Below are 12,337 nucleotides of genomic sequence, written 5' to 3'. Positions count from 1 at the left end.
GCTCATTGCAACCTCCGCCTCCTGGATTCAAGCGATTCTTCTGCCTCAGCCTCCTGAGTAGCTGGGATTACAGGCACCCACCACCGTGCCTAATTTTTGTGTTTTTAGTAGAGATGGGGTTTCGCCATGTTGGCCAGGCTGGTCTCGAACTCCTGACCTCATGATCCGCCCACCTCGGCCTCCCAAACTGCTAGGATTACAGGCGTGAGCCACCATGCTCGGCCTCTTTTTTTTTTTTTTTGAGACAGAGTCTCACTCTATTGCCTAGGCTGGAGTGCAGTAGTGAGATCTCAGCTCACTATGTCCTCAACCTACTGGGCTCAAGCAATCTTCCCATCTCAGCCTCCTGGGCAGCTGGGACTACAGGCATGTGCCCCCACACCTGGCTAATTTTTGTCTTTTTTGTAGAGATGGGGTTTTGCTATGTTGCCCAGGCTGGTCTTGAACTCCAGGGCTCAAGCGAGCCACCTGCCTCGGCCTCCCAAAATGCTGGGATTACAGTCTTATGCCACTGTGCTCACCCTATAACTTCTGTTTTCTATTTTATAATATGTCTTGGAGATATTCACATGAGTACATACAGAACTACCACAGCCTTCTTTTTCTTTCTTTCCTTCTTTTTTTTTTTTTTTTTTGAGACAGAGTCTTGCTTTGCTGCCCAGGCTGGAGTACAGTGGCGCAATCCTGGCTCATTGCAACCTCCGCCTCCTGGGTTCAAGCAATTCTCCTGCCTCAGCCTCCCAAGTAGCTGGGATTACAGGCACGCACTACCAAGCCCAGCTAACTTTTGTATTTTTGGTAGAGACGGGGTTTCACCATGTTGGCCAGGATGGTCTCTATCTCCTGACCTTGTGATCTGCCCGCCTCGGCCTCCCAAAGTGCTGGGATTACAGGCATGAGCCACTGTGTCCAGCCCACATTCTTCTTAATGGATGTAGAATATTCCAGAATATGCATGTACCATAATTTGGTTAAACATTTTCCTTTGTTGGATATTTAGTTGGTTTTTTTGGGTTTGTTTTATTTTTAGTTTTTCAGTATTAGAAACTGTGCTGTAATAAATTTCCTTGTAAGAGATCTTTGTACCGATTCTGAAAGGAGGCTGAGGGTTTTTGAGAGAAGTGCAATTTAGAATGTTGGTAACTTTGGCTGTCCCAGCATCTCAGTTCAAGCCTTCAATATGGCAATATGGCCCCACCTGCTACTAAAGATGCAAACTTGAGATTTAGCGTCAGACGTGCTGGGCCAAGTTGCCGGCTCCATCTCCTCTCATGTACTTTGTAGTCAATGGAACATTCAATTAACTGCAATCAAAGTAATCAGGCCGTCAATTAATCAGGCCACCTTAAGGAGAAAGAGGAAAGAGATAAAATATCAGAGATTTAGTGAGAGGAGGGAAGAAACTTCCAGGGGCTGTGCTGGGGTCAGTGTACATTCAGTCCAAAGTCGTGTCCTTTCTACCTCTGCGTATTTAGCTCTGAACAATGCGGACCGAAATTCATGATGACCTTGACATCTTATAAGATTCATCAAAGCAAGAGTGCATAGTGTTTGCCAGACAGGATTTCCTAAAACAGGAAATATACATATAAATTTTTTTTGAGATAGAGTCTCACTCTGTTGTCCAGGCTGGAGTGCAATGGCATGATCTCAGCTCACTGCAACCTCTGCTGCCCGGGTTCAAGTGATTCTCCTGCCTCAGCCTCCTGAGTAGCTGGGATTATAGGCACCTGCCACCACACCTGGCTAATGGTTGTATTTTTAGTAGAGACAGGGTTTTGCCATGTTGGCCAGGCTGGTCTGGGTCTCCTGAACTCGTGATCCACCTACCTCAGCCTCCCAAAGTACTGGGATTACAGGCATGAGCCACCATGCCTGGCAGAGGCTCAACCCTTCTTTAAGACATCTCTCAAATTTGTTCCTTCTCTTTGAGTCCCAAGTCAGGCCAGTTCTCACCAATAAACCAGCATTTATTGTCACAGTGCCTGGATGTCACTCTGCCAGCTCAGCATTATTGGAGTCATCCTCCTGCTCCTAGTCTCTCTGTCCCTCCAATCACGCAAAAACACTGCAGCTGGAGTGATATTTTTTTTGTTGTTGTTATTCTTGAGAAGGAGTCTCACTCTGTGGCTGAGGCTGTAGTGCAATGGTACGATCTTGGCTCACTGCAACCTCCGCCCCCTGGGTTCATGTAGTTCTCCTGCCTCAGCCTCCCGTGTAGCTAGGATTGCTGGTGCATGCCACCATGCCTGGCTAATTTTTTGTATTTTTAGTAGAGACGGATTTTCACCATATTGGCCAGGCTGGTCTCGAACTCCTGACCTCGTGATCTGCCCGACTCAGCCTCACAAAATGTTGGGATTACAGGCATGAGCCACTGAGCCGGGCCTGGAGTGATCTTTTAAAAACTCCCTGTAACATGGCCCTCCCTGCTTGAAACATTCAAAATCCCCCAAATCCCATTACCTAGGGAATGAAGTCCATACTTTGCTTCTTAGGGCTTAGAAAATTCTTTCTTCTTGGCCAAGCGTGGTGGCTCATGCTTGTAATTTCAGCACTTTGGGAGGCCGAGGCGGGCGGATCACCTGAGGTCAGTAGTTCAAGACCAGCCTGGCCAACATGGCAAAACCCCGTCTCTACTAAAAAAATATAAAAAAAATTAGCTGGGTATGGTGCTGTTCACCTGTAATCCCAGCTACTTGGGAGGCTGAGGAAGAAGAATCACTTGAACCCCGGAGGCGGAGGTTGCAGTGAGCCAAGATCGCGCCACTGCACTCCAGCCTGGGTAACAAGAGCGAAACTCCGTCTCAAAAAAAAAAAAAAAAGGAAAAAAAATTCTTTCTTCTGCTGTTTAGGGCTCTTTACAGCACTGTGCTAGGTGGGAGATAATGGTGGGCACATGGGAGGCGTTTGGTAAGTTTTTGGCAACGGAGTAAACCTTTAGGAATAAGATGTGAAGCTCTCCCGCTACCTTCCACTGTCTTCAGTTTGAAAATTTCTTTTCTCTCCTTTTGGCTTTAGAGCACTTGAAGTTTCACGGTGCTGAATTTGGAGGCCGGAAGAGGCAGCCAGGGGTGATAACAAATGGCTCAGGAAACCTCAACTCTGAGTCCACCCCAATTTCCGATGCCTGCTACATCGGAGGCTCCATTAAGAAAGCATATCAGCTCTCATGTCCCTGGCTCCCCTGCAGAGTTGCGGACCAAGAACTAGCAGTGGGAATCTTGCATCTTAGTTTGCTTTAATAAGAAGGGGAAATGGGAAGGAGAAGCAGAAAGGAGTGAATGCAGAACAAAGCCTTGAGTGATGTGAACCACTTATGCAGCTCAGTTTTTTTCGTTTGTTGTTGTTTTTTTTTTCCCCGAAACAGGGTCTCGTTCTGTCACCCAGGCTAGAGTGCAGTGGTGTGATCATGGCTCACTGCAGCCTCGACCTCCTGGGCTCAGGTGATCCTTCCACCTCAGCCTCCTGAGTAGCTGGGACCACAGGCTCACACCACCATGCCCAGCTCATTTTTGTATTTTTCTTGTTGTTGTTGAGATAGGGTTTTGCCATGTTGCTCAGGCTGGTCCCAAACTCCTGGGCTCAAGAGATCTGCCCACTTTGGCCTCCCAAAGTGCTGTGATTGTAGGTGTGAGCCACCGCGCCTGGCCTCAGCTGTCTTCAGGGGACCCCTGGGGCAGAGAATACCCCGACTCTCACTGAATGATGGTATATGGTTGTCTGTCAAGAGTTCTCCACTGGGAGTGTGCAGCGTGAGATATGTGAGGGTAATGAACTTGCCACATGGCATTGACTGGCACTAGCCCTGTCGCTTGCCCTCGGAGGATCCAATGATACCAATGAGAGTGAGATCTAAAGCTGGGTGAGGGGGCTGTCTGGGAGCCAGTTCTGACAAGATCGGCTGCTGAGAAGCTCCTCCTCCCTCCCAGCCCACCCCTTTCAGTGTGAAAATGTGCCCTTATTATGGACCTAGTCTAAAAGCTGGTCCAGCCCAACAGAAGAGCTGCCTGCTAGTGCAGCCTGGGATGCTGGGCTGGGCCTCCTGGCACTCACCATGTCCTTCTTGGATTGCTCTTGGCATCTTTCGGGTTATGGAAAACTTGGTGCGGCCCCACCCAACAGAAACTGACTCCTTACATAGCACATAGACAGCTCAACTGTCTCCAGCTTCCCTTCACCCCATCCCCTCCCCTCCCTGGTGGCCGTTGGTTGGTCGTTGACACATTTCTTGAGTCCACCCAGGCTCCTGTCATGCTTCCCCCGGCTTCTTGGAATCCTGCCCCAGTTTGAGGCTCCCCCTGTTTTATAAAATCATTAACTATAAGCAGCTTTGGGCCTTGCAGGCGAAGCAAAGGCCCTCTGCTTTCCATGCCTGGGAGTGACTTGGCTGACCCTTATGGAGTCAAGGGACCCAGAGGAAGCATGGAGGCAGCTTCCCGCAGCCATAGGGAGCCAGTGTTCCATGAGGTACCCTTCAGGCCAGGGGTGTAAGGATAACCCCACCGTGAATAACAACAGCAGCTACTGCTGACTGAATGCTCGCCACATACATGCTAAACACTACGCTAAGGGCTTGAGGAGCATGATCCTGTGTAATCCTCACACTCCTACTCAATAGTTTCCGATTTTATGGATGGGGAAACCTTGAGAGGTTTACGTTACTTGTTTGAGGGTGACACAGCCAGGAGGTGGCGGAGGTGGGACTGTAACTCACACCTGCCAGATTTCAAAGCCTCTGCTCTTAACCTCTACACTGTGCTGCCTTGGTAGATCCACAAAATGCCCTAGAGAGAGGAACAATTGCTTTTTTCTAAGACAGGATCTTGCTCTGTTGCCCAGGTGGGAGTGCTGTGGTGCCATCATAGCGTACTGCAGCCTCTACCTCCTGGACACAAGCAATCCTCCCACCTCAGCCTCCCAAGTAGCTGGTATTACAGGCACATGCCACCACGTCCAGCTAATTTTTGATTTTTTTGTAGAGACACTATCTTGCTGTGTTGCCCAGGCTGGTCTCAAACTCCTGGCCTCAAGTGATCCACCCACTTTGGCCTCCTAAAGGGCCGGGATTACAGGCATGAGCCATTTCACCAGCCAATAATTGCCCTTTTTTTTTTTTTTTTGAGATGGAGTTTTATTCTTGTTGCTCAGGTTGGAGTGCAGTGGCATAATTTTGGCTCATTGAAACCTCCGCCTCCCGAGTTCAAGCAATTCTCCTGCCTCAGGCTCCCAAGTAAGTGGGATTACAGGCACCCACCACCATGGCGCCTAATTTTTGTATTTTTGGTAGAGATGGGGTTTCGCCATGTTGGCCAGGCTGGTGTTGAACTCCTGACCTCAAGTGATCTGCCCGCCTCGGCCTCCCAAAGTGCTGGGATTACAGGCGTGAACCACTGTGCCCGGCCCAATAATTGCTTTTTGAAGTCTTTTCGTAATACTTACTGAACACTTCTGCCTGTACTAAGCTCGTTACATGTATTAGTGCTTCTGAGGCTCCCAGTCACCTCTAAGATATGCCATATTATCTCAGATGGCAGAGGTGGAAGGAAACAGTCTCAGCGAGTTACTCAGCTTGTAAATGACAGTGAAGATTCAACCTGAGTCTGTGAACCTTCAGTGCCAGCATTCTCCTCCCTTGACTCCACCCTCCTACCCCCAATAAGCCCCTCTGTAATTTGCTCTGTCTGGAGCTGCGGCGGTATTCACTATTGAGCCTAGAGGATGCCTGTTTCCAAGAATCTGTGATTTCCAAGCTGATGGGCCATTTTGCTTTGGAGCAGGGAGTAGCTGAGGGAAGAGATGACATGCTGGGCCTGGACGGGTGTGACTTCCTTGCACGGTGAACATTTGGATGGAGAAATGAGATCCAGACTGCTTTTAAGCACATTTTCATTTTCTCCCCGACCCCTTCCAAATTAGGGTGAAGGTTGCCGAACTGTCCCCCTGGCTGGACATGTGGGGTTTGACAGCTTGCCTGACCAGCTGGTGAATAAGTCCGTCAGCCAGGGCTTCTGCTTCAACATCCTGTGCGTGGGTAAGTATTTCCATAGCAGGAAATTCTATTACAGAATATGAATCCTTAATGGCTGGATGTGGCTTTGCAGGTAATTAGGTTAAATAGTGTGTCATTCTGATTTAGTTGCGAGAGCATCTCTCCTCTCTCTTTTATCTCTCTGCCTGTTTTTTTGTAAGCAGCTGGCTGTAATTACTTTTTTCCCCTGGCCAGACCAGAGTATAGAGCCATCTCCTGGGGGGAAACAGCGACGTGAGACCCCATTGACATTTTGTAAGGGAGCCGGCTGGCTCAGTACTGCTGTAGAGTTCATTTTGACTACATAAGACAGCAGCCAAGGCAGAATTAGGAGGGAGGGGATAGCTGAGGGAAACCGCTTGCCCACCAGCTGTGGGCAGTGGGTTGGGTCTGTCTGTTTCCTCTGTACTTTTGCTGTGCTTGGTTTAGTCAGAGGTCAAGTGCAGGGACCACACAGCTGTATGCAAAGTTCTTTTATTCCCTTTACCAACTATCTACTTAGACATTTTTTTTTTGAGATGGAGTCTCACTCTGTCACCAGGCTGGAGGGCAGTGGCACAATCTCGGCTCACTGCAGACTCCGCCTCCAGGGTTCAAGGGATTCTCCTGCCTCAGCCTCCGGAATACATGGGACTATAGGCATGCACCACCACGCCCAGCTAATTTTTGTATTTTTAGTAGAGACGGAGTTTTACCATGTTGCTCAGGATGGTCTCGATCTATTGACTTTGTGATCTGCCTGCTTTGGCCTCCCAAAGTGCTGGGATTACAGATGTGAGCCACCGCGCCCAGCCGACTTTTTTTTTTTTTTTGAGACGGCGTCTTATTATGTTGCTCAGGCTGGTCTTAAACTCCTGAGCTCAAGCAATCTAACCATCTTGGCCTCCCAAAGTGCTACGATTACAGCTGTGAGCCACTGTGCCCGGCCTCTACCTAGACACTTAACCTCAACAGTGGGAACCAAGTCTTAGCCCCCTCTATATGCTAATCACAGCACAAGTAGAGTTCGGTAATATCTGTGAAATGAATGAATGAGTGAATCCCGCAGAAACCATTCATTATGCTTTTCACTTTCTCACATTAGCTCTTTTGGGCATTACCAGGGCTCTGCGAAGTGAGCAGAGAAAGTAGCATTTGTATTCTTATGAAACAGGTGGAGACACAGAGTCTTGGGGCAGGTAAGGGACTTACCTGAGGCAACACAGAAGAAATGGCACCATAATGAGGGCTCAGGCCTGGCTGACCGCTTATTTTTCCCACAGCTTCTCTAACTGCTGCCAGCAGCATCTCCCGAGCACATGAAAACACTTTGGAAACCATTGAGCACCAATCAAACAAATATGAGGGATAATAGTTCCTTCTTTAAGAATCTCTTCTTAGGTCTTAAATATCCCAAATTTGCAAACATGATTATAGCATATAATTTTCACCCTGTAGTGTGGGAAAGCATACCTGTATATTTCCAGTGACCTCCTTCTGAACCTTAATAATTGTATAAATATCAGAATAAATTTGGTTTTCATACTGGCTAGAACACTCAAACGCTTTTGCTAATTGCCTTTTATTTTTGTATAGAATGTATGGGGAACTCGTTCATATAGTAGATCTGAACTACCACTAAATTGGATATTTTACTCTTTAATGTATTCAGAAATTCTGTCTTCTTTTTTTTGAGACAGAGTCTTGTGCTGTCACCAGGCTGGAGTGCAGTGGTGTGATCTCGGCTCACTGCAACCTCCACCTCCCAGGTTCAAGCAATTCTCCTGCTTCAGCCTCCTGAGTAGCTGGGATTACAGGTGCACACCACCATACCCAGCTAATTTTTGTATTTTTAGTAAAGACAGCATTTCACCCTGTTGGCCAAGCTGGTCTTAAATTACTAACCTCAAGTGATCTGCCTGCCTCAGCCTCCCAAAGTGCTGGGATTATAGGCATGAGCCACCGCACCTGGCCTAGAAATTCTGTTTTCTCACTAAGGTCATTCATTTTCTTGGGCTGTTTATATTTTTTTCTTCTCTGTTCCCAGCATTCTTTTCCAGGTCACTTTCTGTGAGAGAATTGCTACATACTCAAGGACAAGTAGAAAACAACAGATGATGGGCAGTTGTTCTCACGAGCTGGGCTCACTCCTTAGCTAAATGATTCATTCCCACACACCAACTTTGGTTTTTGTTATCGTTGTTGTTTGAGACAAAGTGATTCTCGGCTCATTGCAGCCTCAACCTTCCAGGCTCAAGCAGTCCTCCCACTTCAGCCTCCAAAGTAGCTGGGATTATAGGCATGCGACTGGGCTCATTTTTTGTTTTTTTGTAGAGATGAGGTGAAGTTTCACTGTGTTGCCCAGGCTGGTCTCGAACTCCTAAGCTCAAGCAATCCACTTGCCTCAGCCTACCAAAGTGCTGGGATCACAGGCGTGAGCCACAGTGCCTGGCCCACATCAACTTTGGAACCTATCAGATGAAAATATATGCATCAGTTTCAATCAACAGATTTATACTCAAACTTATTTTTTAGATGTGACTTCTACTATGTATGTCCTTGTTCATAGGGAGAGAAATGTACCTGGAGGCATTAGTGAACAAAAGAGTACATTAAAAAAAGAAAGAAAATATGTGCCTCACAGAATTACACATCAAGGACTTTAGAGTCCAGATCTAGGCTGTTAATTCTTCAAATGCTGGAAGTCTAACTCATGGTTATGATTAGGTGCTATTTGGAGAAAAATGTGAAATAACTAGAAGTCATAGTAATCGACATCAAGTGCAAAGACTATCACGTCCAATGTTAGCACTGCCAAATCTCTGTTTAACTAACAAGAGCTCTAATCTTTGGCTGATGGCCAACTTATTTCACATAATATTTGATTACCACAATATTTCAGCACAAACATATCAGAGTCCTTTGGCATTCTTCCCAGACAGAACTCCATATGACCTGTACTGAAGTTGAGAAGAGAAATGACAGACCCACCCTAAGCAACCTTTCTTTTTTTTTTTGAGACGGAGTCTCTCTCTGTTGTCCAGGTTGGAGTGCAGTGGCTGGCGCAATCTCAGCTCACTGCAACCTCTGCCTCCCAGGTTCAAGCAATTCTCCTGCCTCAGCCTGCCGAGTAGCTCAGACTACAGGTGTGCACCACCACGCCCAGCTAATTTTTGTATTTTTAGTAGAGACAGGGTTTCACCATGTTGGCCAAGCTCGTCTTGAACTCCTGACCTCAGCTGATTCACCCGCCTTGGCCTCCCAAAGTGCTGGGATTACAGTCGTGAGCCACCGCGCCCGGCCTAAGCAACCTTTCAACCAGTGCGATTGGATGGGCTAGTAAAGCATTAGGAGGGAGGCCATGTGACTTGAACTGGATCTCTGAGTGGGGAAGTGTAGGGTAATGTGATGTATGGAGCACAGGCTCCCCTAGGGCCCAGAGAAGGAGGCGGCCAAGCTCAAGGCAGAGTGGGTGGGAGAAGTAGTAATCCCCCATCCTCTAGTTTCCACCTAAACATTGTACAGCTACAAATGCTTCCAGTCGCACCTACTGGGATGGAATTGTTCAAGTGCCAAGGACAGACCCTCCAAAGGGGAGGAGTAGGAAAGAGATGCTCTCATCCTCAAGGAGTCATAGACTCTCTTTTTCTCCCCACTTGTCAAGTTTCAGGAAATGGCTGCCTCTGTAGCTCCTCTCTTAGACCCCCAGATGCAACCATTGGATAGACCAGCCCCGACTGGGTTAATTTGATCCCTGTTCCAAAAAACCCTGCAATGCACGCATCCTGCCCTCTTGCCGTGCTCACCACCCTTTCATTGCTCAGAGAACCACAATTTGGGCCAAGGTCATGAGTAGCTTAGAGTAGCTCTGAAGCTGCAATGTCAGCCCAGCCATGGGGCTGGATCCAGTCACTGACTTGGCAAAGGGTCCATAGCTTAGTTGCTGAAGGTCATCTTTTATCTTGCAGAGCTTTTTGTAACCACAGTTTCATGCCTACTGCTTGTGTACATTTACTCCCTTAATGACTTGCAAAAAGATGCTGTTTGGGCATAGAATATATTTCCCCAAAGTATTTTCTTTTCTTTTTTATTTTTTTGAGACGGAGTCTCCCTCTGTTGCCCAGGCTAGAGTGCAGTGGATCTCGGCTCACTGCAACCTCCGCCTCTCAGGTTTAAGCAATTCTCTTGCCTCAGCCTCCTGAGTATCTGGGATTACAGGTGCATGCCACCACACCCAGCTAATTTTTATATTTTTAGTACAGACGGGGTTTTGCCATGTTGGCCAGGCTGGTCTTGAACTCCTGACCTCAGGTGTTCTGCCTGCCTCGGCCTCTTAAAGTGCTGGGATTACAGGCATGAGCCACCACGTCCAGCCGAGAATTTTTAATAATCCAGAACGTAATTTATATGTAAGAATACCAATAAATGGCACCTACAATTCTTTTTTTTTTTTTTTTTTTTGAGACAGAGCCTCACTGTGTCACCCAAGCTGGAGTGGAATGGCACTATCTTGGCTCACTGCAACCTCCACCTCCCAGGTTCAAGTGATTCTCATGCCTCAGCCTCCCTAGTAGCTGGGATTACAGGTGGGCATCACCATGCCCAGCTAATTTTTTTTTTTTTTGTATTTTTAGTAGAGAATGGGTCTCACCATGTTGGCCAGGCTGGTCTCGAACTCTTGACCTCAAGTGATCCTCCCGCATTAGCCTTCCAAAGTGCTGGGATTAAAGGCATGAGCCACCGCACCTGGCCTATTATTCTTTTTAGAGGACTAGGCACACGAGTGAGCATGTTATGACTCCGCATATTATGACTCCTCTCCAATATATTCTCTAGGGTTGACCATAATTACCAAAGAGGTGAGGTTCCTTTCTGTTTACTCCCCATAAAAACACATATGCTAGGCTAGGTATGGTGGCTCATGCCTGTAATCCCAGAACTTTGGGAGGCCGAGGCAGGCAGATCACCTGAGGTCAGGAGTTCGGGACCAGCCTGGCCAACATGATGAAACCCAGTTCCTACTAAAAATACAAAAATTAGCTGGATGTGGCAGCAGGTGCCTGTAATCCCAGCTACTCAGGAGGCTGAGGCAGGAGAATCACTTGAACCTGGGAGGCGGAGGTTGCAGTGAGCCGACATCACGCCACTGCACTCCAGCGTGGGGGACAAGAGAGAGACTTCTTCTCAAAAAAACAAACAAACAAACAAAACAAACAAAAAACCCACAGATAACACTAGTCCCTTATCTTTGGAAATTTCAAGGATCCCTTGATCGTATATATAGTACAGAACACCTCAGAGGAACCACCCGAGCCAACAGTACAATTATTCTGGGGCCCATTGCTTTGCATTCCTGGGAAAAAGCCCCAAAGAGACTCATCCATCCAAATGTGCCAGTAGCAGTCACCACTGTGAGCAGCACAAAGGGTCATAATGATAATATTTACTTTGAAGCTGCTCAGGATTCCAGGCTCAATTGGGCTCTGTTGAACATGGAAAAAAACAGTCACACAAGAGAAGCAGGATTGAGGCTTGCTGCAGGAGGAGGGAAAGGGCAGCTAGCATTCTATCAAGGCCAAGGGTCAATTGTCTCATCCCTTCATCTCTGGGAAAGGCAGCTGCTCACTGGTCTAAAACAGGCTGCCAGCAGTGGTGTGCTGGTCCACGTCACAGCCCATCTCAGGAGAAAAACTGTTGTGGTTTGAAGCATCTGCTGATTTCTGTGGTGTCATTACTCCTGCCAGGGCTGCTGCTAAGCTACTAACGTGATATCACTGCACGTGGGCTTGGGAAGACATGCAGGAAGCGGACGAGCCCTCTCCAGCACACCACTGCCGGCCAGGCATCTGCAGGATCAGGAAGGAAAGGGCAAGGTCACAGAACCAGGCATGACCTTGTCCCTTTCCATAGGCTTCCTTGGCCAACTGGAGTTCCTGGAGTGTTTCCTTTTGGGCACCTCCCTGTTGAACTCAGAGACATTTCTCTGGGTTCAACATTCAGAACTGGAAGAGATTTCAGCGCCACAAGAACAGGGGTTGTGGCTATCTTGTTCATTGCTATATCTGCAGCTCCTGTAACTGTGCCTGGCTCCTATTACAGGCTTTGTAAATGCTCATTGAATGACTGAATGAACAAACATATCACACTTATGCATTTCGCTAGAGCACATTGGTTAAAAGCATGGACCCCAGCGTTGGCCTGCCTGGATTCAAATGCTGGCTTTGCCACTTACTTGTTTGTGACCTTGGACTAGCTACTTCCTCCACATTTTATTTTATTATTATTAGTTTAAAAAATAGATCTATTATTCTTTTTTTTTTTTTTTTT

The 12,337-nt window shown here is 47.4% G+C and overlaps 1 protein-coding gene across 13 annotated transcripts in view; it reads left to right on the top strand.

Annotated features, from left to right (window-relative positions):
* The window catches only part of SEPTIN6 (septin 6), an 84,396-nt gene that overhangs the window by 11,743 nt on the left and 60,316 nt on the right, over positions 1-12,337 (top strand). For all 13 annotated transcript variants that reach the window (XM_032258373.1, XM_032258372.1, XM_032258374.1 and 10 more), the window contains exon 2: positions 5,920-6,034. In XM_032258373.1, the coding sequence (XP_032114264.1) occupies positions 5,920-6,034 (115 nt within the window). The remainder of the gene's footprint in view (positions 1-5,919; positions 6,035-12,337) is intronic.

The sequence above is a fragment of the Sapajus apella genome, unplaced genomic scaffold (genome assembly GCF_009761245.1).
Source record: "Sapajus apella isolate SASKATOON/1434 unplaced genomic scaffold, GSC_monkey_1.0 scaffold102, whole genome shotgun sequence".
NCBI lineage: Eukaryota > Metazoa > Chordata > Mammalia > Primates > Cebidae > Sapajus > Sapajus apella.
This window is presented reverse-complemented; position numbering and strand designations above follow the sequence as displayed.